Consider the following 25,914-nt stretch of genomic DNA (forward strand, 5'->3'; position numbering starts at 1 on the left):
ACGCATGCGCAGTATAACTTTGTCTCAAAGGGACTTTTTTTTTTAGGAACAGTGTCTGCTGTCAGTGATGAAGACTATTTTAGGGATTGCATTACAATTTGACAAAATTATAAGGTAAAAATATGAATAAAAGTATGTAGTATATATGTTACTTTTAATATAAGTGTTCTGCTTTACTGGAGAAGCCACAGTCTGACCTTTTCTTCAGAACAGAACTGTAACAACTGGTTCAAACCAGAATAATGAACTGTAAAGATCTGGGAGTTGTCAGACAGTAGAGGCGTTGGAATTTGAAGATAAACAAGTATAGGTTGTATCCTTTTAAGGTTAAAAAGTAGACTTAGTAGCGTGCTCGTTCCCAGGAAAACGTGCTCATGCACAGTATGTATTCAAATTAAATGATCTTACATTGACAAAGTTCTCCTCCGCTGTACCTAGGCAGTGTATTCTGATGTTTGATAATAAAGAAAACTAAAAGGAACTTCGACTTTTCTCACTCAGAGAGGTAGTAAATTTACACTACAAGTATTCACTTGCTTTACTTGTAGAATATAATAACAATACACTATTATTACAAGTGCAAGTTCTGAATTCATAATTTAAATTAATTAATTAAACAGTAAAAGTGCAGTATTATCAGCAGAATGTACTTTAACTATGCAAAATAAAAGTACTCTACCCACTAAAGTACAAATTTGCAGTATTTGTACTTTACTTTAATATTTCTATTTTATCCTGCTATACACCTTCGCTACTACATTGTAGTTTTTACTCACTACATTTATACAACAGCTGTTATTACTATTTACTTTGCATAATTAAACTATTAAATGATGATATTATTATAGCTTAAGCAACTGACTAAAATGTGAAATGTACAAATGTGTACAGTCATGGAAAAAATTATTAGACCACCCTTGTTTTCCCCTTGCTTTCTTGTTCATTTAATGCCTGTAAATAATGATTTTGGTTATTATCAAGAAAACTATGGAAAATCAGCTCTTAAATTACTATTATAACTATTATGAGCTATTTTTGTTGTTATTATTATATTTGTCCAAACAAATGTACCTTTAGTTGTACCATTAAAATGAACAAGAAATTGAAGAAAACAATGGTCTAATATTTCCATGACTGTATATATACTCTGAAATGGATCACTCTGTGTAATAAGTACTTAAAATTTTGGTTAATTTCGTATTAGGGTTAATTTTGGTTACATTACTTTGACTTTTACTGCAGAGTATTTCTACACTGTGGTATTGCTACTTTTACTTATAAAATATAAACTAAAATATCTCAGTACTTCTTTCATCACTGCTTATGGATTATGGATGGTGCCTTTCATACACTATTAGCTGACTTATGTGGACCTAATTTGAACTGCTTTATATATAAAAATACATCATATCTATAAGGTTGTATAGTATTTTGCATGTAAAATATTACTGTGTAGGGAGTAGAAATTATTACTGTAAAAAATGTGTAAAAAATAAAATATTTCTTGTACATGTAGCAGTAAATAGAGTTGATGTAGCAGTAAATAGAAGGTATAAAGAAGTACAAGTATCTTAACATGGTACTTAACCTGAGTAAATGGAGCATCAGAGGCATCAAAAAAGTCGACTTCATGGCAGAAGAGTTCATTAGATATTATTAGATTGTGCAGGTGTACTCAATAGAGTGCAAACTTAGTGTTGTTTTTTAAAACATCTTGCCTATGGCAGTACTACAGGATTTACAGGGATATAGTTTAACTTTAACCAGCAGTAATTAAGCATAATTTTCAGGAAGGGAACCTTAACTGCTACACACTACTCACACTTTATCCCCGAGTTATCCTGCTGTCCTTATTTTGCTTTCCTTTCTGCATGTTGTGTTTGTTCGTCTCTGTGGAGGTCTGTATTGGCACGTCCTCTTGGACCAGTCACTTCTAACCAATGCCGTCGTGTCTCTCTTCAGCATGTCTGTTACTCTGCTGATAAGGAGCGACATCTTAAATCCCTTTGACCACCCCCTCGCCTGACTTCCCACCCACTTGGATAGAAAATTATTGAACTCTAAACATAGAGATAAATGAGTCCCTGTCGTGTGTGCTTTGAGAGATTTGGTCACTCTGTTCATTTAAAGTCTTACAAGTGGTTTGGATATCTACTCACCCACATACACTGAACCTGGGTAATACATGGTGACGTAATAAGGGTCCTCTGGCTCCTCCATGATAAATGTTCTGTCAGCTGGAGAGTAATTGGCTCGGTGTAGTGGAGGTGAAGCTGTTGTTGTTGCCTCGTCTGGTCTCTGGTACTCTCTGTGCGGTGGCTGTGACAGCAGGTCAAAGACCCCCTTTGAACTGAAGCCAAAGCTGTTTGTGTTGAATGGGCAGTATTTCTCTGAGGGATATTCTGGTAGCTCTCCGGGCGCCCCATGATGGTCAAATGGTGTAAAAATATCTCTTTGATTCAGTGCTGTGTCACTGAAGTTCACCTCTTTGTAGGTTTCATTTTGATTGTTGTTGAACTGATGTCTGTGTGGAGTAAAATCAGGTTTTGAAAGGGTTGTTTTTGATGTTGCACCCTCAACAGAAGCAGGTCGGTAGGCCTCCTGTGTCTGAGGGGCCACCAGACATGTCTTAAATCGATTTAATCTGTGCGTACACGGCAGAGACTCACTTTCACGATCAATGTCTCTTGACTGGTAATCCTTTGAGACACAGTCAGACTGATTTTCTGGGACCAGAGGCTTCGACCAGAATCTGTGTTTTTGAGGAGATGCACTGGTTTGTTGTGAGAGTTTATATGAGTTTCCTGCAGTTGTCGGTCTCCTAAGATTGGATAGAAATATTGCATCATTTGTGTCATTTTTGTAGTCAAATCGTCTTCTTCTGCTCTCGATACTGGGTGACGGATTCAAGAGAGACTCTGTGGGAAATGACTTTTTAACTGTTGTTGGTGAAGCTGCACTTCTCTCAGAATAAATTCCTTCATATGATTGGTCATTGGAGGTGTAATTCCTCCTCTGAGGGCAGTCGATACGCTTCCTGTGAATACTCAGGCCCGACTGAGTCGCCAGTACATCAAACGCTGACTGAGACTCCGGCTGAACAACATTAGCAAACTTAATCCCTTCAGACTCTGACAGAGACGTTTGTGTACCTGTCGCTCCAGTTGGCAGAAATCCCTGTTGCTGTTTGATGTTTGGCTTTGGTTTAGGGATTGAAGTTATGTCTATATTCCGAGGCGGAGGCCTTGGTTTATCTTTTGCAATATTTTCTTTCTTCACTTTGCCTTGTAAAAAGCAGGAGTTTTGAGACGTGGTTGCTTGTCTCTGGGACTCAGTCAGGTGTCGAGACATGGGACAGGCTCTCCTTGATGCTGGATGAGTAAAGTCCAGTAAAGCTTCTTGGTCCAGAACCTCATGCTTTGCCTCATTTGAAGACCTCTGCTTGATGGACTCAGGCTCAACTGTAATATTCGATATTGTAATGGATCTGGCGCGTCTTTCTCTAGCGACAGGAGAAGGTTGCTTGCCTTCTCGGCCATCCGAACTCCCCTGGCAGAGGGAGGTGGGAGATGGACTCAGTCTGGGTGTTGGTACAGTCAGAGTTGGAGATACACTTGGCTTCGGAGGCTGGTGCAGTAATGGAGAGGGATCACTGAACTGTGAGGCGGGGAGATGAAGAGAATCACTTGGCTTTGGTTTCAGAGTGGGAGAGGAATTTGGCTCTGGAGCAGGAAAAATGGAGATGCTGGGCTTTGCAGAGAGAGTTTGAGAACTGAATGTTTTGGGCTTGGTCCTTGGGAGGGTTGAGGCTCTTTCTACATAGTTTCTCTGCGGACATTTACTCCAAGAGGGCTGACTGGATGTCTTGGAGGAAAAAATTGGGACAAAAGATCTGCAGCCACAAGAGAGAAAACAGTGCAAACTACAATTTAAGCACATTTTTTATCACATGAGGCTACATACAACTGAGAATAGAATAAAAGCTACAGTATACTTTACCTGTATGTGTTTTGTTTTGTGTTATGTTTTTCAGAGACAAGTCCCTTCTCATCAAATGACGGGATTTTAATGGCTTTCTTTTTGATGACAGGAGAAGAGAGGGACAGAGGAGGAGACAGACCGACTGACGGATGTTCGTTTGTTTGTCTAGAAGATGCAGACACTTGAGGAATCAAAGGTGTCAGACGGTCAAAACTCATTCTGTTGAAGGAAAAAGAAAGAAAAGAAATGCAGTTGATCAAAGTGTAGAAATGATGGAAAATCTGCTTTGTTAGATATATTCCCAACATTTATATCTCTAGACACTTTCCACATTTCACAATCAGACAGATATGGAGGAAGTATTCAGATCCTTTTTTTCGGATTTAAAAGAGCTGCATTCAAAATCTTAGTATAGAAGTTCAGAAGTACAGAAATTTCTGCAAAATGCACTGAACTTACAGAATGAATATGCTATCTTTTACACAACAAAACAATAATGAAGATAATCCTAATGATATTAGTAAACTTTGTATAGCACATTTTAAAATAAAGCTGCAGAGCCCTTTATAAGACAAAATTAAAAATTGCATTTCAAATTTAAATATGGTTTGAGATGTGACCTAATCTATAATTCTTTTTAAAAAAAAGTGAAATTCAGGCCAAAAACCCTGTGAAATCACACTTATAAAATTACATCTTGCACCTATCAGAGTTATATTACCATATAACATTTGTAAGATTGCTAAAGACTATATAGACTGTTGGGCAGAGCAAACCATAACAGTGCATCATAATCTATAAATTCATCACATGTTCTCTATATAAATTTAACTCTGCAAACTGACAAGCAACGATAGCTGTAAATGAGTGTAAAAAGAACAAAAGTTCCCTTGGAAATGTAGCAGAGTAGCAGTCGAGAAAGCATTAAATGGAAATACTATTAAATACCTGAAAGTATTTAAAGTATATCACTTAAATTAAAGTATGCGTTCACTATCAAACACTGCAATCTGAAACCATGTGACTGCTATGCATTACAGCTGTAATTTCCACTACATAACACATTTTTACAATGAACAAAGCAACTTTTTAAATTAATGTGTCACACTTGAGTAAAACAGACACTAACCTGCTGTCTGCAGCAACGTCTCTGTTGTTGACACTCTGAGAGAGTAAATAAGTCACAGAGTGCAGACGGGGATCTCAGCAGTAGGAAGTGGTGGGCACAGAAGTGCCATTCTCTCCATTCCTCGACACTGAAGTCGCTCTGTTTCACTCCCACTCCGCTGGTCTCTGTTTTAGTGTGGTTCATGGGACAGCGTCTGTGAAGTCTGAATGTGGTCTTATTGTAGTAATTGGTTTGATTACAGTACTCAGATCCTTTACTTTATCAGAGAAATGTACTTCAAAGCATCACAAGTCAAGTACTGGGTACTTGATATTATTACATATCACATTATTACATCGTTAGTACTGATGCACAGAGTAAATCCAAAAAAGAGGATTAAACTGTTTTATTTTATATGAACAAAGAAAGCATATGATCATCAAAAGAGAGTTTCCTCACCATGCTGTCAAGTAAAAACAATGAAAACTAAAAAATATACACTTTGAGCATTACCAAATACATGTTTTCTGTAATCTTGGTCCATCTATGAGAATCTTGGCACCTTTTAAAAACCATGTTGAAATTTTCTGGTACATGTTACTTTAATAAAATCACTACTGACACCATTTTGGCACATTGGCACTAACAATCCACATGCTTCTCAGCAGCTGCTGTGCTGACATCACCACAGAGGGAGAGGATTAAAACCCTCCCCGCTGGGCAGACAGTCATCGTACTTCTGTCATTCACTTCACTAATTAAATGCACAATATAAGTTAACTTCATGATTCATGTAAAGTGATTGTCAAAATACAAAACGTATGTAAAAGTTGGCACAAGTATAAGATGGCATGATAATTTACATCATGTTTGAATCACATTTCTAAAGGGCATCGTGTCCTCCAACCAGCTCACAGTCTCATCCTCCACAAAGTCTTCTTTTCCTTGTGCGTTTCTGCCCTCTGCTTCATTTCCCTGATCTCTACGTGAAATTTGTTAGGCCTCGTTCAGACTAACAGCTTAAATCTGTTTTTCAGCATTTCTAGATTGTAGCCAGATTGATTTGAGAAAGTCTGGACACAAATAAAACCACAGGCAATTTTTGCTTATTGGATCCCTTTAAAACACACATTTCTGTTCTAATACGTTTTGAAATGTAATTCTAATCAGATTTCTACAGATGGGTCCAAGCCTGGGCACACAAATCGGAATTTGATGATGGCCACAGAGCTGAAGGACCCCAGGCTCATTCTTAAAATGGCAAGCTACATCTCATAATCAAGTGTTCCCAATAGTCCTGCAGAGGGCGCCACACCTCTCACAGCACAGTGATTGTCTTCCAGCGCTACATGGTGACCTCCACGCTGACCTCCACGCTGTTGACACCACCGTCTCAGACACCTGCATTGATGAATTTACTATTTTTTAGGCCGCAAATGGCACAAGAATTAACTAGCAAGCACACCCCAAGGCCGCTCCGCCTCACTCCTCACTGCTGGCCGACTATTTCGCCAGGAGGAGAGTGGACGCAGCTCCGGAGACAGATAGCTGGCTAGTAAGCTAGCTAGCTAACCAGGGGAGCAGCGTCCCAGTGGACCACCAGCCTGCTGTTGGGCTCATTTATTCTAACCAGTGTAGCATGAAAGCATGGTGGAATTAGCAAGTCAGCTAGCTAGCAGATGTCTGACTACTTAGCTAGCTAGTTTGCAAATTTACTTTGCTTTTATTTTAAACTGTTCACCAAAAATGAGCTGAACAAAGTTATCATTCTTCTGGCCAAACCAAAGTACTTTCCTTCACTGTGACGTGTGTGGATGAAGCAATACTTTGTAAAAATTTTACTCATTTAGTGGCTGGTGAGTTAGTTAGATAGATAGCTAGCTCACTGGCATACTCATTTAGTTACTCACGCCTACCCCAGCAGCTCATGCAGATATGTTGGTGAGAAATCCAATAAATTTTGCTTGCTAATATCAGTGTGGACAGTCTGTCTTATAATCTGATTTGAGAAACAAATTGCCTGCAGTCTGAACGTAGCCTTAGAGATCAGAGAAAAGTTGGAATGATTGAACAAAGCATTCTTCCCTCCATCTCTTCCATTTCCTTTCTCCATCTTTAAGGTGTTGGCTACCATCCCATCGGTGTCCTGGCATCACCCCTGTCCAGATGGCCTCCCGCCCCGCTCCGCCTCGCCCTCTTGATCATATCAGAGCATTGCTATCGTCATCTCTGCAGTTCACACTGGCCACCAGCGGGTGATGCCGGACTGTTTTGTTGCTCCACTTGTGGGCATCCTGCAGCCCGGGCTCGAGGAAGTAAAGGCATGCTCCGAAGCCCGCCAGCACCAGGACCGACACCAGCAGGTAGAGGGGCACGAACCAGTCCAAGAACAGCCACGACATCGCTGCTGTCGGAGAGAGGAGAGGGATGGGTGGAGGAGGACAGGACGGAGAATGGATGAGGAAAGACATGACAGAGAGCGAAGGAAAGGAGGAGAGATTTGGAGGGTTTTTAAAAAGTAATCCTTCAGGGTGGGATCTCACGCATGACAGACTGCAGCATCTCAGTGTCCCATTATGTTCAGTCATGACTGAAGAAAACCTTCATTATTACAATCACACATCAGCACGAAGCTGTTTCAGATCCTATAAGACTGAGATGCAATGATTTTTAATTTGCAAAACACACACACACGCAGATGTTATGCTCTAAAAATAGTGCTCAGTAGTAAATAAAGCCACCGTGCTTACCTGCAGATGCTGCTGAATCAGTTCTGGTTTCAGATGATGTGTGATGAGCAGCAGCCGACAGTCAAATCAATCATCAGATTATTTCCAGCACCGCAGCTCTGACTGTTGCATCCGAGACGGGCGAGAATCACAGGTGCTCTCCGAGAGGCACAAGAGGCAGAAGCTGCATGCGGCTTCATCCTCCAAGCTCCTGGCTCTGACGTTCAAAAAGGAGGGGTGGGGGTTGCTATGACAACACCCCTGCTGATGGTGGAGAGGATGGAGGGAGTGGGAGGGAAACTTATATAACTATAATCATTTTTTTTGGGGAAGGGGGTGAGGAGGAGGAAGAGGAGGGGGAGGAGGAGGGGCTCTTCAGATGTCTGTGGATGCTCGCTGCCTCGCTGCTCGCTGCGTAAAATCAATTCCACTCCATTTAACAGCAAGGCCATCACACAGTTTATGTGACATTGAGAGAGCGAGGGGGCCATTTTTGTGTGAGCTGCACCTCTAATATCTGCTCTGAGTGACGGCAGCTGCAGTGTTTTATGGAGTCACTCCCCCAAGTAAAAGTAGAGGGGATAATACTTTTTTTTTTGTCTTGCTGGCTCCAAGACAAAAGCTGAATACAGAGAGGATTGGCCTACATAATGAAAAGTTGTGAGAGGATGTTGTCTCTTTTAATGACTGCTGTTTTTAGCTCATTCTGTACAAGCGTCAACATTCATGAAAAGCAGCAGAGTTACACAGATCGGCTTCAAATGAAACGATGACAAGTAAAGCCCTGGCTGCTGCACATAAAGAAATAACAGATCACTAAAGCAGAATTGCCTTTAAGGGATACTTAACTTATCTTGCCCTGGGGCCACTTTTGCCAAATGAAAGGAGGCCCCGGGGACGGTTAATTAACAAACATTAATAATGAGGGCTGCAGGGGTTGGAAAAAATATTTAATTTATTAGTTTAACTGATGTTGCAATCGTGATATGGAGGGAATGCTCATTTACATTTTTCCTTCAGGCTGTGGGAGGAAAAACATTTCGCTCCAAATCTAACTGAGAATGCAGTTTTTTTGTATGGGAATGTATTTTTTAGGAGACAGGGCTGTTTATATGTGTGTGTAAATTTTGCAGATGTTTTTAGTAAATCAGCAGCAGTTTCAGCAATCATGCAATCAGTGGAGGTTTACACATTTAGATTAATTATTCAAAGTCACTGAAGCAACTTTATGTTATTGCTCAAACAATAACAGCAGGAGTGATAAAACACAGTCACAAAATTATGTTAATGAGAATTAAAGTGTGAAATTTCACAAATTACGTTTTGTGTGTGTGTGTGTGTGTGTGTGTGTGTGTGTGTGTGTGTGTGTGTGTGTGTGTGTGTCCACTAAGCTGGCAGCTGCTGTGAGATCACTTTAGTCTGCAGGAAGTCAGAAACAAGTGGAGCGACAACTTCAGGATCATTCAGATGAACGTGATGATCACCTGGTACACTCACCACCGAGTGCTGGGAGAGAAATGATAACAAAATATTTAAAAAAACCATTTGAGTAAAAGAATGTCAAACCTGCAAATTTATCTGTTCTATTTTAAGTTTCTTTGTGTTGTTGTCAGTCAATGTTTTGCAAAATAATCTTATTTTTTAATTTTTGATGCCAATATCGATTTTAGAGGGGAAAAATTAACTGATAACCAATATGGCAGCTGATATAAGGAATGTTTGAGCTGGAACAAAAATAGACCTTTTCTATGTGAACTTTGCAACGATAGGACTCTGCAAAAGTACTCAGAAGGCTGCTTCCTTAAACAAATGACAGTAGACTGTAGAGACTGTATTAAAAATATCTAACATTATTGTGCATTTTTATAGATAATACAAAACAGTCAACCAATTCTAGAAATAATTTATAAAACACATACAGTACTGTGCAAAATTTGAAAGTACGTGTGAAAAAATGCTGTAAAATAAGAAATGTTTATTTTTCATCAATTAACAAAATGCAAAGTGAGTGAACAGAAGAAAAATCTAAATCAAATCAATATTTTCACCCTTTGCCCTCGGCATCAATTCTTCTACGCATTTTACACACCTGCCTCAGACTTTTGTATATCAGCATCAGTTAATTGACCATTTAAATAAAGAATAAATAAAAATGAAAAGTAAATAGCAAACACAATTTTAAAGCTTCATTTTATATTTTATGCAATATATATTTTGCAGTCCTTCTCTGCTGCTAACCTTAATGAATACAGTTAAACACTTCTATTGATCTCTTATTCCTGTACTGTAATTGGGAACAAGGCCATGTCTATGTTTTTGTAATGTGATGGTTATAGTATCACCCTAAACTCTTCCTGCATATATTATTTTTTCTTGAAAATTCAAACTTACATTTTTGTCATGATATCCTTGGAGAACTTTGACGTAAGATTCACGACGGTGTGATTCCGTGAATAATTTACCACCAAAGCCTTCGTCTCCTCTGGAAAAACAGAGATTGTGAACAGGTTTAGTTTTTTATGTTGCACCTTGTATTATTGGATTGGGAGGTACGAGGGGACATGAAACTGAAATAGTGTAGTGATCAATATCTTACAGAACAATGAGGACAGGGGCTTGAATCCTCGACTGCATCTCCAGACTCTGCTCCAAATTGATGCGTTCTATATTTTTCTGAAAAAAGAAAAATAAACATATATACTGTAAAACCTGAGTGCTAAGCCTCTGGTGTGGAAGATATACATTAATGGAGAGGAGGCGGTGAATGTCGGGGGAGGTTTGTGAGGTTAAAAGTGACTTACAAAATTAATTCGAATGTCTCTGGAGAACACAAATCCTGCAGTAGAGAAACATATTCAGCTGCCAGCAGGTGAAAAAGAGCAGAGTGAGATTATTCCTCTCTGAGAGGAGGAGAAGAGATAAAGACGTACCTCCTTCAACCTGAACTAGTCCTCGCTCTAAGAGGATGTGCACTGACTGCTCAGACATACTCGGGTTTGCAGCCAGCCACCTGAAAGAAATAAAACACTTAAGCCAACAGATGACTTTTATAGGATATTATAAATCTAACAGTTGCATTTCAGTATTTTATTTAGCTCTGACAGGTTTTAAAAAAGGATAAAAAATAATGCTGCAGAACCATGAGTGATGTTAGATTTGCGAATGAATCATTCTTTTTCATTTTAAACAACTCTTAAAGATTAATGAGCTGACTCGTTTCACAAGCAAGAGTAAATCCAAAATACTGCTTCTATGTGGTCAGCTGATTTGATCGGCATTGTCAGACTACTGAATGGGCATTTATTAACACGCATCATCCCATAAGTATGGGCGAATAGGGGCCTACTCTACCTTATAGTAGGTACAGCAGGTAGTTATCAGCCCATTGAACTGGCTGATAACTCCCTGCTTCTCTACCTGCTGTACCTCATATATTAATGTGTTTTGTTTGACGGCGCCCTCTAGTGACCATAGTCATTATAAATGACGCAAAGGAAGCAGTGACGTCATGGAGTGTGAAAACATGTAAAAGTAAAGGAACGTGTTATAAAGCATGAAGGTTGCTCTAAGTGCTGAATAGGTTTAACAAACGCAGGACTTTCACCTTTTCATGTCCCATGTGAAACCAAAAGTAAGGAATGTTATCTGAAGTTATGTCACTTAACTTCAGTGTCATGTTTTTAGCAGGTGGCAATCTCCGTGCCTGAGCATGGAGGCCAACCAGGAAGTGCATTAAGCCTGCAATTCACCGAAAATTCAAGTAGGGGATGCTGAAAAAAAAATCTGCCCATTCATTTCAGTGCAAAATTTGAAAACTTCTCACTTGATTTATTACCTCAGAAAACATTTTCAGGACAACATTATGGTCTCAATCGCTAGTAAAAAATCATCTTCAAGACAATTTGATGTCAATAGTTCTAATAATGGCCCCATTTAGAAGAAATTAGAAGATAAAGAATCGTATGATTTGGGCGTGGCTACAGGTCACTGACAAGGCGAGCCGTCATCAGGAGAGAAGCAGAGCAATGCGTATCCACGGCAATGTGTTAATAAAGTTATATATCACGTTATATAGATAGAAAAGAGGACGTTTACCGATTTGGTCTCATAACTTTGACCCTTTCACACTGTATTTTCACTTAATGATTAATTTATTTGAACGTTTTGTCCAGTAAAAATGTCTTGTTCAGTGTTTGGTTGGACTAACAGACACTCCAAGGAGTCGCTGCTCAGTTTTCTGTGGTAAGTGTTAGAATAATTTGAATATTATACGTTGTTTAAAATGAAATGTTACTGTCTTCCTCTCTTTTTTCTCTTTGTGATTTTTCTCCAACAGTCATCACAGGTCACTATGCATGCGTAATTCACTAAACCTTGATAATGTCTATCTCTTTGCATTTATATTAATCAGGCAATATGATTTTGATACAATGATTGTGTTTGTGTGTTAATGTTGATGTAGAAAACTATGATTACTTTGATTACATATATTCCATTTGCTTAAACTAATTAAGATTCAATAATCACAAAAAATAGTATTGTCTGTTTTATATTTTTTAAACTTTAAAAGAACATGTAGACATTGAAAAATAGTTGGGCTCTTGTTATATTTCTGTAGAACATAACAAGGCAGTATGTTCGTCATAACAAGTTTGTTAGCAGGTCACATGGCCTTGTCCTGGGCAGCAGTGATTGTGTTGCCCAGGTGGCCTGACGTGTGACGGTATGAAAGAAGACTGGCGAATCAGCGGAGGGGGAAGGCGGGACTTCCTGGAAGAAATCTACCTTCATGATATAATTAAAGATTGTTAGTGTGGAGGGTAGTCTGGGGTTTTTTTTACAGGGGGAGAGACGAGGTTTTCAGACTTCATGACCTGAAACCTGTCGGTGTGTATCAGGGACAGTTAAACTGATTCCTAAAGTGAATCCCAGAGCTCTGTAATTCACATTTCTTGACGTACTGTAATGAAACTATGTTAAACTGAGAACTCGGACGTCTCCAGCTCATCCTTTCCCCATCAAAGACTGCGCAGAAATAATTGGTGAGGTATTTTCCTATTGGTGTCACATTATTCAGTTTTCAAGGTTTACTCATGCAATTTTTCTAACATAAGAAAGATACATTTTGTTTTAGTTTTTTTGCTAGCCAAAACTAACATCCCAGTTAATGCTCCAGTTAATGCTAACATGAATTAGCAGCGACTTCTCTCAGTCAGGTTGAGGTGTAGAGAGGCGTGTAGTCAGTGTTGTCAGATCCTTCGCGGTCCGCCACCGTCCAATTATGGTCTGCTCCGCGCATCGGAAACAAGATGTCGACGAGTATAACGCTGAACTCGAGGCTTCCAACGGGCAGTCCACAAACCAATGGGTGACGTCACGGTGACTATGTCGATTATTTATATACAGTCTATGGTTTTTACATAACCAACGTAACGACACGGTCGCCCATAAAGTTGGAATAATTTGGTTTTCAGACACAATCCTCTGTTAATTGTGGTTTCATTTTTATTGTGATATGTTTGGAAGAGATTGATTAATAAAGTTTTGAGAAGATATACACTTTATCTGTCAAGAATAAATCACATTGTTACAATCACTTCATGGAAAGAGGTAAACAATATTTTATTCCAACTTCATGAACAACCGTGTATTTCCTTGCTATTTCTAACATCATCCTTATAACTACTTAAACTATATTTTGTAACCCATAACCAGGAACTTTAGAGAAGTAGTTTTTTAGCCTAAACTGAACGAACTGACAAAAACAGAACTGCTGCTTTTTCTGTTCCTGAATCTAACAAAACAGAAATCACCAAAAAAGGTATAGAATGGGCTGAATAAAAACCTATTCTATCTATTAGAAGTTGGAGCAGGCTATTGAATGAGCTGATAACAATATAACGGCCTCCAGAAGGCACTGAGCTTAAATATGAAAACCATCTCTCATCTCATCTCTCATCACCTCTCAGAACAATAGATATAATCTTTTTTGTTCCACAAATTCCTTTTCCCTGTCAAAAAAGCTGCCTACATTACCCACAATGCAACATTAACAGTTGGGTCTGAGATTCTGTTATTCTTGTAGCAGCTAATATATATTCCTAGGGTAGATATGAGGAGGCCCCCAAACTATGCTAACAAAAGTACCCAGCCTTTAGCACATACAGTGGTACTCGCCTGCACCTGTAAATGCCGCTAAAATGCAAAATCGTTTGAATTCCCTTTGAAACACACTTTAAATGAGCACCAAACACTCTACACTAATGAAGGTTTATTTAATTTGAAATGGTCATTAACTGGCATCGTGGAGTACCTCTCTACTGCCTTCTCGTAAGTGTAAACTCTTTTCTTCTCCGTCTTCTTTTCAAACTGAAGCATGTCGTCTATGCCCTGCCTCATTGCTTGGGTTATTTCCGGCTGCAGGAGAAAAGACAGAAGCTTGTGACAGGAGTGGAATATGAAGACAACTGAGCAATAATGCAATACTGCTGCAGCAATCATGGGGATTGCGATTAGATCGTTTCCCCTTTAAAGGCTTGGTTATATGCAGTATAGTGATAATGGAAACTGTTGAATTACCAGATCTGCAGGAAGGAATCCAAAGCAGTCAAGCAGCACGACAGCATCCACCATCTCAGGATACAACGAGCTGAACTGTTGGGACACAATATGAACCACATACGATGCCTTTCAAGAAAATACAGAAAAATATTCTCTGTATATTGTGTGAAAAGAGTCTCAGTTACCATCCCAGCAATGTTTCCACCTGTAAGAGAGTTAACAAACGATCATCAGTCATTTTTTGTCATTTACTTACTCTCAAATGGATTTTGGCTTTGATTGTGAGGCGTTTCATAATAGATTCATCTGTTGATTTTCTTTTCTATTAATCCAATAGTCATTTAGTCTTTAAGATCATCTTCTAATTGCCTGTGTCTTCCCTCCAACTAAACTCAAAGATCTTCACTTTGCAAATTGATGTAAAATCAACAAATGCTCACATTTATGAAAATGGAACTAATTAATGTTTCTTTATACGTGACTTAAATGCTTAATCAATTACCATAATAGTTGATGATTAATAATCAATGGAATTACTTGTTGTTCCAGCATTGACTCAACATACATAATGTAATTACAACTCAGTGGCATGTGGATTTTAAAAAAGCCACTTTGTTACGATATAAAAAAAGAAGCATCTGGTTCCTTCCTTGTGTTTGCAGTTCTATGGCAGAATATTTTAAAATACAGTGTCAGTATCAGTAAATGTGTATTATCTATATGTTCTCAGTCTGCACTCACCCATACTGTGGCCGATGATGGAGAACCTTGTCCACTGGAGACCTGCAGGAGTTACAGATCTGATTAAATTGAGTTTCACTCACGCACCAGACTTCGAAAACTAATAGCTTAAAAGACAGAATTGCGACTTCTTGAGCTCACATACCATCAACGACTCTGCGTATGTCCGCCACGTTTTCGGGAAATGCATAGAAAGCTCCAGTAGGACGATGGGAGGATAAACCATGTCCTGCCAGGTCCACCGCCACATATCTGCACTCTGAGAGGGAGAAGAAGAAGAAGAAGAAGAAGAAGAAGAAGAAGAAGAAGAAGAAGAAGAAGAAGAAGACAGAGGCATTATATAATCCAAACTGTAGAGAAACAAAGGCACAATATACATACATATATGTATATAAGATTTTTCAAATGGATTTTGGATTTTTGCAGAAAATAAACTCTGCCAAAAAAAGTTTGATACTCACACATTTTGTTATGTAAAATTATATTAAAAATTGGACACAACTTTTTGATTTTTAAGCATAAATGAAATTGCCAGAAGTAAAAAACTAAAGTTGTGTTGCGAACAAACTGCACTCAAAATGTTTGAATAAGTGTTAACTGTTTTTTTTTTTTAGCTGTTTCGGCCCCACCCACAATTTGTCTTATTACTTCGTTTTGCCACTTTTCTAGAATGAACACAATGCAGACTAAAAACTACCTAGTGTGGATTTGTTCTTGTTTAAACAGGGGAACTAGGTGGAAAGTAGGTCACATAGTTTAATTACTCCCCTCTCACTCTGTCATTTTTTACCTTTGGGTAGAAGGGGAATGAGGGTGTTGAATGTGCCGCAGTTGTCTGCCCAGCCGTGCAGGCACAGCACAGGACGGCCTTGTTTAGGACCCCAGACTTTCCCTCTGATCTCTCCCCATGGGACCGGGACAGAGATTTCTGAAACTGGACACAAGGAAACACTTCAGCAAACAGCTAAAAAAAACAATGATCTGACTCACATAAACTGTAAATATAAATTAAAAACTGCATTAACTATATGACTCCTGTGGGTGGTTAAATGTAAAAACTTCACTTGGTTTGTGTTGGGTCATTAAAAATACTACCTGTTTGTTCCATTGTAGCTGACATTTCAGTGTCTGATGATCTTCAACTTCGACAGCAATCACCTGCAAAGCTGCAAACTTTAAACTTCAATCTAATCCTGAAATGTCTGTAAATAAAATATATCATGGAGGTAAACTCTGACCTTTGGAACCTTTGGCATTTATGTTGAACGCAACAGAATTATTATTACCTGCAACCAATGATTGCACTGGATATTCACAGCAGGCTGCTGTTATGGCCAACCATTGAACACTGCAGGGGCGGGTCTTACCTGAGAAAACACTCAACTTCCTTATGTTGTTTTTGTTCCCTCAGTCACGCCTGTCAGGCAGTGTCCTGCAAGGACAATAGAGTTTTTCTCTAAAAGTTTATTAGGTAGTTAAAATGAGCGGAGTGGAGTCATTTCACAGTGTGGTATTAGTACTTTTACTGAAGTAAAGGATCTGAACAATCCACCACTGTCTTTTTAACTTCTTTCCTTTTTATTTTTATTTTTTATTTTTATTTTTTACATTTATTTTTCTTTCTTTCTCATATTCTCATGTTTAATTTTTAATTTTTTAATTTTAATTTTTTAAAATTGATTTTTATTTTATTATTATTTTCTAATTATTATTTTTCTGCGCTTCTGTGCATGCGCAGAAGTTAAAACGGAAGCAGAAACGAAAAAAGAATAATTAAAAAAACATTTTTTTTTATTTTAAAATTTTAAAATTTATAACAAAAAAAATTAAATAAAGTAAAAAAAAAGGTAAAAAAACGTTTAAAAAAAGTAAAGAAGTAAAAAAGACAGTGGTGGAAGAAGTGTTCAGATCCTTTACTTCAGTAAAAGTACTAATACCACACTGTGAAATGACTCCACTCCGCTCATTTTAACTACCTAATAAACTTTTATGCATGGACTCCAGCTTCTTTGCCTATGGTGCATCAGTGGCATTTTCATTAAGTTTGTTTTAATTTTATTGTTGTTAAATTTTGGACAAAATTGCCAATACACCTACTCTAACTAAAGAGTAGAAACTCTGAAATGCAGCTTTGACCTCGAGTGCACTGCTTTCCTACTCAAGTAAACTTTAAGACATGTGTTGCCCAAACAGGCTCAACCAATCAGATGTTAATAGAGATAATCAAGTATATGCACAATATTAAAGTCGGGTTATGGTCTGTGTTGTCTGACCCCAACAGTCACTTCTATGAGAGAAAAACTAATTAAGCCCTTTTTGTGCACGGCTTATTTTATCAGCTTTGGGTAAATGTCTTCAATCAATCAACTTTATTAGTCACAAGTAATCACATGTGGTGCAATTCCAGTAAAATGTAATAACACCAGTCCTTCTATTTGTGCATTAAAAAGATTAAATATAATTGGAAAATAGATAAATATATAACGGACCTCTAATTCAGTTCTTCTTGCTTGTTGGCTGTTGATAGCCATCTTTCTTGGATTGCCCTTCCAGACCTTTTTCCCCAGTAATCTCCTTTTTGACTCCTTTACTGTCCAATTTTTGCTTTTAAAGCATCCTGCATGTTCTGGTAATGCATGGTTTCTGGCTGTGGAATGATTTAGTTTTAAATGCAGTTGCTTCAGTTTTCTTTTATCGTTACTGACTTTTAATCTGGAACTTTTCACCAAAATCATGAATCCAGCAACAAACAGCAGAATCTATTCCAATATGAGACAATCTGAACAGAAGACAGGACGTTGTTTCAAATACCCTTGATACTGTTGGAGTCAATATAAAAACTAATCTCAAGGTAAAAGCACTGAATTGGAAATTGAAAAATAATGAATTTGAAGTTACAGCAAGCAGCCAGTTAGCTTAGCTTAGCATAAAGACTGGAAACAGCTAGCTTGGCTTTATCCCAATCTGTGCATGGGTAAGAAGTAATCCAACACTAAAACAATCGCAAAATCACAACTCCTGATCTTTGGGATCATTAATTTTCTTCGACAGGTTTGAAGAAGGAAACAAAGTATAATACAGCTCGCTGACTCTCTTTAAGGGAGGATTAGTAAATATATAATATATAGTAGTATATTTGGCTTTATAAATAATAATACAAATAAATGAAGTCTGCAATATTTCAAAAAGTTTGTTGCAAAATATTTACTTCAAGGCAAAAATGACAGAAAATTTCACACAGTGTGTTGAGGCCAGTTTCATCTACATCATGAACTGAATTGGAGATTGGAGGTCAAAACTACAGAAACATTTAGACCCAATTCCAACATTCACAGTGAGACTTTCCCAGGCACTTTCCCGCACTTCTGAGACCTTTAGGCATGTTTCCTTTATAACTTGTGCTTTCCCTGGTTTAACACTTTAGATTGCAGGAAGTCAGACACAAACGGAGCGACGACTTCAGGCTTATTGAGATGAACGTGATGATCGCCTGGCACCGTCAACACTTTGTGCTGAAAGCAACAGAAACAGAGAGCAATATTACCTGAACAGATACAAAACCAATAACCACAGAGATGTTTATATAATCAGGACAAACCACTTTTAACATTTTATTGCATTTTGCCCAAATATGCAAACTCACATTTCTGTCCAGTAAGCTCTGGAGGAGTATTGGGGCATATTTCTCTTGAGCTATATCAGGAAATATTCTGTTATAGCCATCTTCTGCTCTGGAGGAAGAGATTTTTAAACATGAAATGTGAGAATAGAATATAAACTGTTGGATGAAAAGTGTGAGTATAAAAGTCAACACATTTAGCTGTGTTTCTGCTCAGGAGATAATTCAGCCATTTCAGTGAAGTGATCAATATCTTACAGAACAACAATTACGGGGGCTTGAATCCTCGACTGCATCTCCAGACACTGATCCAAACTGGTCCGCATTATATGTTTCTGAAAGCATAAAAAGAAACACATATACTCCACAAGCTGATTGAAAAACTTCTGGTGTAGATAATATACGTTACCAGGGAATGTGTTTGTGGTGAAAGTGACTTACAACATTAACTCTCAGGTCTCTGGAGAAAACAAATCCTGCAGTAGAGAAACATATTCAGCTGCCAGCAGGTGCAGGAAGCAAAGTGAGATTATTCCTCTCTGAGAGGAGGAGAAGAGATAAAGACGTACCTCCTTCAACCTGAACTAGTCCTCGCTCTAAGAGGATGTGCACTGACTGCTCAGACATACTCGGGTTTGCAGCCGACATCCTGAAAGAAATAAAACACTTAAGCCGACAGCTGACTTTAGAAACAAAGTTACTAGAAATCTGAAATAAATTGTAAATGATACCTCTCAACCGCCTTCTCATACGTGTAAACTCTTTTGTTTTCTTCTGAAATTTTTTCAATCTTTAACTGCTCATCTATCCCCCGCCTCATCACTTCTGGAATTTCTTTCTGCAGGAAAAGAGACGGAAGTTTCTGACAGGAGTTGGAAAGTACAACAAAGCTCCTTTTTATATGATATGGAAAAGAGTATGTGAATAAAAATAAAGGGGTAGAAAGAAGATAATTACAGCATAAATGCAAAAATCCTGCAGCTTGACACGCATGCCCTTTTTCTTTTATGGAAATAAAATTTACAGAAACAGATAAATAAATAATATAGTATTTAAAATAAAATATTTTTAAGACTTCTCTTTTTGTGTCTGCTCATACTCTCCTGGACACACACACACACACACACACACACACACACCATTAAGGCATCACAGTAGGGTTTGGCTGATGAATGATGCCATTGTTTATTATTATTATCATTTATATTATGTTGCACAGACTGATTTTGTGAGTGAAATCAAAGGTGCTCACTTGGGCTGTCACATCAACAAACCCAAATACCCAATTCTAACTTTTAAGAATGCACTTATTTTTTTATGTGATGCTCTCATTTCTGTTAAAAAAACGTAGTAAGATGCCCGTAACCCTTTTCTTCTTAATGGTGGATATAGCCACTATAGTGTGTTTTGTGCCTGTATGATTAGAAAAGTTTGGATGACCTGTACTTGATATTATCCTCCATCGTGATGTTTCACTGTGCACATCCTCATATGCAGTGTTGGGCTAGTTGCTGATATTTAGTAATTAATTACAATTACTAATTACTTTTGTAAAAAAAAACTTAAAAAAAAACAAATAATGCGTGATAAAAGTAATTAATTACTAGGGAGAGCAATTTTTGCATTACTTTTTTGTTATTTTTGTTGATGCTGCAGTTCTCTTATGCACACACATTATTTTAGTGTTGCTTTGACAGTGTGGGACAAGACATATCTAGCCATTTTCCATGGTTTTCTTGATAATAACCAAAATCATTATCAAGAAAAATGGAAAATGGCTGGATGTCAGCGTGTTGTTTTGCAAGGTGCTTTTATGATTTAGAATTGCTAACCTTTGATGTGGATAAAGTTTTTGCACCTTTAGATAGACAACATCTCATCACCACTATATATTCTTATCCTTGATCTCGTAGAGGGAAAAATAATGTGGGTATTTCTATTTCTGAAAGCAGCTTGTGTCACAGTCAGCCACTGTGTAGACCAGTTCTCAAACTTTTTCGGTCATTCTCCACTTTGGACAAGGGGGAATTTTGAAGCCCCACCTGCCCACATCACCCCAACACAATGCTAATGAAATACGCCAAGCTTAACATTTTCAAGTAACATCATGTTGTATCTAAATTCTGACTCATTAACACCAAATTACAGCAAGTTCACTTACACCTGTGCTGTGTTCCAATAACCATACTTCCTGTACTTACCATACTTAGTTTGAGTACGCAGGGTGTTCCGATTCCGATCGCGGCGAAAAGAAGTGTACCTAAAATACCCGGATGTTGCACTCATAATGGTCAAACCGTTGAGTGTGGAACGATGTACACTAAACGCACTCAACGGCCGCCATTTTGTCTTCGTAGCGGAAGAGGCGGAGCCAGGCAGAGCCGCTCAGCTCGAAAAAAATGTTTGTAATGGCGTCCGACGACGCCGGCGCATTCTCCACATTTGCTGCGTTAATGGAGCCATATTGCCGGATTGTAGAAGTAAAGATTAAACAACACAAAGGATAATTTTTTCGCCGTTCAAAGCCGGAAGTTTTTTGCAGGTGACGAGCCGTGGCGGCTGTCGCGAGCGTCATTTCCAGTAAGTGCACCACGGAGTATTAGATTTGGAACAACACTCACCTGCTGAAATCTGCGTACTTAGTAAGTGCGGATAGTGTACTGCGTTTAAGTGTACTCATGGAAGTATTGGGTTGGTGTTGCCCCCAGGCGTGGGGGGATGGGTGATCGGTCTAATAAGCGGCAAAACACAGCTATAAGGACGCTTTGCTCTCACACATGCTGCTTTTATAGTCACACAAACACACGTGCAGTCACTCTCTAGTCCAGTGCGCGGTCTTGATCCAAATTCCGGGAGATTGGATCTAATTTGCGGGCGTCAATGAGCTGCTATCAATATGCGGGAGACTCCCGAAACTGTTGGGATGTCTGGATAAAGATAGGCATAAAAAGGAAAAATTCCTACCGTTTGGTGCGCCCCACCTGTCAGGTCTCTATTCCTCACCAATGTGGCGCGCCCAACACTTTGAGAACCGCTGGTATAGACTAACGTTACAGTAAAATCTGTTTACTTGCACCACGGCCCACACCCACTAAGTTGTCCGCTCTTTTCACATAGGTCAGGGAGTAATGAACCTATTTCAAATCAAGAAATTGTAACTACATTACCAAAAATAACGTTAGTGATAGCGTTACTCCTTCCACTGATCATAATGCCAAATTGGTCGCCCAACTCTACTTCAAAGTCAGTAATTTGGGGAAAACACAAAATGCTTCGTACTGAATCTGTAGGTAGGAATCCGTAAGAGTCCAGAAGCACGAGAGCATCCACCATCTCAGGATACAGTGCACTGAACTGTGGAGGACACAATTGAAACCAAATGATGATAACATTTATCAGCAAAAGAAGTCTCTGTGTTAAAAAAAAGAAAAGACATCAGACAATGATGCTCACCATTCCAGCAACGTCACTACCTGTAAGTAAAAAGAAGAAGCATGTGATTTTCACTTTAATTGGCTTTGTAGCAAGGCAGCACAGATTAAGAAAAATTCTGCTCTCCTGGCGGACTCACCCATGCTGTGGCTTATGATGGAGAATGTCCTTAGCTGCAGAGCTGCGAGAGTTAATTTCACAGATCATCAACCAGCTTCAGTATATCTCATCACAGAACACAGAGGTGGGTCTCAGTTGCCAAAAGTCCTTCTGTGCATTAACTATATGCATAAACAGGAACATGAAGTCCTGTAGAGGTCTGACCTCCTGTTAAAACTTTCACTGATGTTTAGGCTAAAATTTATTCTGTAACATTATGAGCTCACACACACCATCAGCGACTCTGTGAACATCCGCCGTGAACGAAAACAGAGAGTAGGACTCTCCAGGAGGACGATGTGAAGACAGGCCGTGACCAGGCAGGTCCACGGCCACATACCTGCACTCTGAGAAGAGACGTGTAAGATAATCACACAACACACTCAGGTCAGCTGACACCAACTCAAACAAATGCATTTAAATTTCAAGCAGTAATTTATTTTATAGGCCCATATTTTCTTTATTGTTTCCTAATAACTTCAGATGTTTTTTTTTTTCTGGAAAGAGACAGACTTAATGGTACTAATGGTAAGTAAATATAAAGACAAAGTTCTGAGAAAGTTATTTGAGTTTTTAAATTGTGGTTTCTTGATTATTTGTTAGTTGTTGTAGCTGTTTTTTAATAGCAATTTTGTTTACACTGTTTCTTGCCATTGTTTTTATTATGTAAAGTCTCTATGTAAAGGAGGACCTTACAAATAAAAAATATTATAATTTTCATTATTTCTAAATATCAACCAATCAATCACATAAAATAAATCAATGCATGTTTTTGTGAGAGGTCCCTGTAAGGGGATCCTCGGGGAGAAATGCAAACTCCACACAGAAAGGCCCTTTTTGCCAGCGATACAAGCCTCCAACGCCCACAGCGTCCTGGCGGGAATCGAACCCAGGACCTTCTAGCTGTGAGGCGTCACACTATCTTCACACTGTTAAAATAATCGTCATTTTTTGTCAAAATAGTTTTTTTTGCCTAAATCATCGCCCCGCCGGCCACCTATGGTAAAATCGCCTACACCCTCAGTTGATCAGATCATGTGATTTTACCCCTTTAAGATAATGACCTATGTCAAGTGTGTGACTTAAGCGGATTTATTATGCCTAAGTCAAAATAAAATGTGACTTAGACAATTTTTTGAACATGTCTTTGTGACTTAAGCAAGATATGGTAACACTTTATTTTGAAGGTGTCTACAGAGTGACATGAGCGTGTCATAAACATGACATATACTTGTCATGTCATGTTTCTGTTCAAAAAATTGTCTAAGTCATTTATTTCTCTTAAGTTACATAATTTACACACAGTGTTATTACTATGCCAATATCCATCCTTTGTTACAACCTTTTTGTGTGAAATGATCAATAAATGTTTGTGTTTTTTGTGTTTCCTTCAAAACTTGAAAAAATGAGTTAGGCGATTATTTTAACAGTGTGACGCTATATGAATTAATATGTTGAACTTTACACTAGTCAAAAACTTAATGATTAACTAATTGAGCAGAAGAAAATTGTACCTTAATATCATTAACCAACTGGCAAAGTTAGGAAACGACTTGGAAAATATGATAAAATACCAATTAACTTACCCAATTATGTTTACAGAAAGTCTCAATATACATCTATTAGCAAGTGTTAAAGTAAATCTGTCTCTGTTGTCTGTCTCTGTGCGTGACGCAGGTCACTATGAAATGCATGCGTAATTCACTGTGTGTGTGCCCTCTCTCTATGCATTTATATATTAATCATGTAAGATGCTTTTGATACAATGACCATGTGCTAATATTGTTTTAAAACTATGATTACTTTAAATACATGTATCCCAACTGCTTAAACCTAGTAAGATTCTATAATCACAAAAACATATTGTATGTTTCATATTTTATGTTCTATAGTTTGTGTGCACACTGCAACCTCTGTGTCTCCAATTACATCTCTGTAAGTCATAACAAGGCAGGAGGTTTTGTTGAATGTTTTGGAGAACAGGCCAGGTGAAGGACACAGTGTGCTGGGGAGAGGAGGTAACTATCTTCTCTGCCCGGTGACATGACGTGTCCCTTTACTGATTAAAACTGACGAATCAGCAGATCAAGAAGGCACTTCCTGGAAGAAATCTACCTTCATGATTAGTAAATCTGTAGGATAAAAAAGGGTTCGAGGGACAGAAGGGGGGTCAGACCTCATGAACTGATCCGCCTTAATCATGTAAATCAGGGAAGTGAGTTTTTAACCCAGGGATCTCTGTAAAATCCACATTTCTTGACATATTCTAATAAAATGTTAAACTGAGAACTTGGATGTCTCCTGCTCATCATTCCCCATCAAACGATCTGCGCAGAGAAATAGGTGAGGATTTTCTGTTGGCGTCAGATAATTCAATTTTAAAGGTGTCCTCAATGCATGTCTTTAGCACAAGTAATAGATTACCTTTGGGTAGAAGGGGAATGAGGGTGTTGAACGTGCCGCTGTTGTCGGCCCAGCCGTGCAGGCACAGCACAGGACGTCCTTGTCTAGGACCCCAGACTTTCCCTCTGATCTCTCCCCACGGGACCGGGACAGAGATTTCTGAAACTGGACACAACAGAGGCTTCAGTCTGCAGATCAAACTGTTATTGCATTGACAGCCAGAAGCAAAAAAAACTCACAATATTGAAATACATTCTTGAAGCTAAAGTCTGCAGGTCACAAAAAGTTGATGGATCAGAGGAGCTTTTTTGAGCTAAAATAAAATATAAAAGTAAACAAGTGCACGAGAGTGATTTTAATCGCTGCAGATATCTGACTGTATACAACTTATTTAAGTCTGACTTTGTTACCTTCTTTATCCATCGTAGTTTGACTTGCACGGTGTCTGGCGCCTCGTTAAGTTTGCAGGAGTGCTTGCAGCTATGAATCAATCTTAATAAACCGTGAACTCGCCCCCGGGCTATGACAGTTCATTAAACCTCCGGAAATTGTTGCCACGGATGTTCAAAGGGGCGGGCCGAATTTTGAAACAAGTTTGCAAAGTTTCCCTCAGTAAGTTATGTCAGGCAGCACATCTACGAAGTGCATAGTTCATATTTATTACCCGTCAATGTGTAGTTGTAATTATCCAATGCTTTAGAATAAATCATATCCTATACATCAACGATTCTGAAAGATTACAGTAATATTTTCCCTCTCCTACAGGTTTTTTTTTTAGATCCAATAATTTCTTTTATATATCTGATTTCAGTTGTCCCCAGCCGTTTAACAGCTGTCAAACATCTGCAAGCAGATATTAAATGTTGAAATGTATTTTTTTGTTTTTGTAGGACATTAATGGGTTGTACTATTTAGTTAAATTAAAATCATTTCTAATTAGTTTTTGTCTGTAACTACAAAAAGCTTAGTGACATTAGCAGATTTTTCTTTTTGCCAAGCTTCTCGTAGAAGGCAGAATTATTATTCATGTTGTAATGAAATGTTTGAAAAATGCAACTGGATGTTTGGTGTCATGTAAACCCATGAGGGTAAGGCACAGAAATAAAGAAAAGTAAAAAATATATGAATGGAAATCAGTAAAACAAACAAACAAAAAAAGCAAAATGAAAAAATGTGCTAAA

At 38.3% G+C, this 25,914-nt stretch overlaps 1 protein-coding gene across 4 annotated transcripts; it reads right to left on the reverse strand.

The window, feature by feature from the left end:
- Positions 1–5,480: 5,480 nt before the first annotated feature.
- On the reverse strand, positions 5,481–25,531 carry LOC131976179 (serine hydrolase-like protein). 4 transcript variants are annotated; one of them, XM_059339117.1, is made up of 13 exons: positions 25,144–25,531; positions 15,911–16,054; positions 15,266–15,379; positions 15,121–15,162; positions 14,565–14,584; positions 14,398–14,472; positions 14,132–14,235; positions 10,749–10,828; positions 10,620–10,654; positions 10,415–10,491; positions 10,210–10,300; positions 7,840–9,324; positions 5,481–7,496 (listed from the first exon to the last, which is right to left on the reverse strand). In XM_059339117.1, exons 1-12 carry the CDS (start codon positions 25,154–25,156, stop codon positions 9,205–9,207), a joined length of 915 nt encoding a protein of 304 aa, XP_059195100.1. In that variant the 5' UTR covers positions 25,157–25,531; the 3' UTR covers positions 5,481–7,496; positions 7,840–9,204. The 4 variants fall into 4 exon arrangements, with proteins under 4 accessions (XP_059195100.1, XP_059195086.1, XP_059195092.1 ...); XM_059339103.1 differs by lacking the exon at positions 25,144–25,531 and adding an exon at positions 16,216–16,352; XM_059339109.1 differs by lacking the exons at positions 5,481–7,496; positions 7,840–9,324; positions 10,210–10,300; ... (7 more) ...; positions 15,266–15,379; positions 15,911–16,054 and adding exons at positions 18,300–18,632; positions 18,764–18,851; positions 18,998–19,074; ... (6 more) ...; positions 22,564–22,677; positions 24,755–24,898 and having other exon boundaries at positions 25,144–25,510.
- Positions 25,532–25,914: the final 383 nt, after the last annotated feature.

Source organism: Centropristis striata, chromosome 1, assembly GCF_030273125.1.
Source record: "Centropristis striata isolate RG_2023a ecotype Rhode Island chromosome 1, C.striata_1.0, whole genome shotgun sequence".
In the NCBI taxonomy this organism is placed as follows: domain Eukaryota; kingdom Metazoa; phylum Chordata; class Actinopteri; order Perciformes; family Serranidae; genus Centropristis; species Centropristis striata.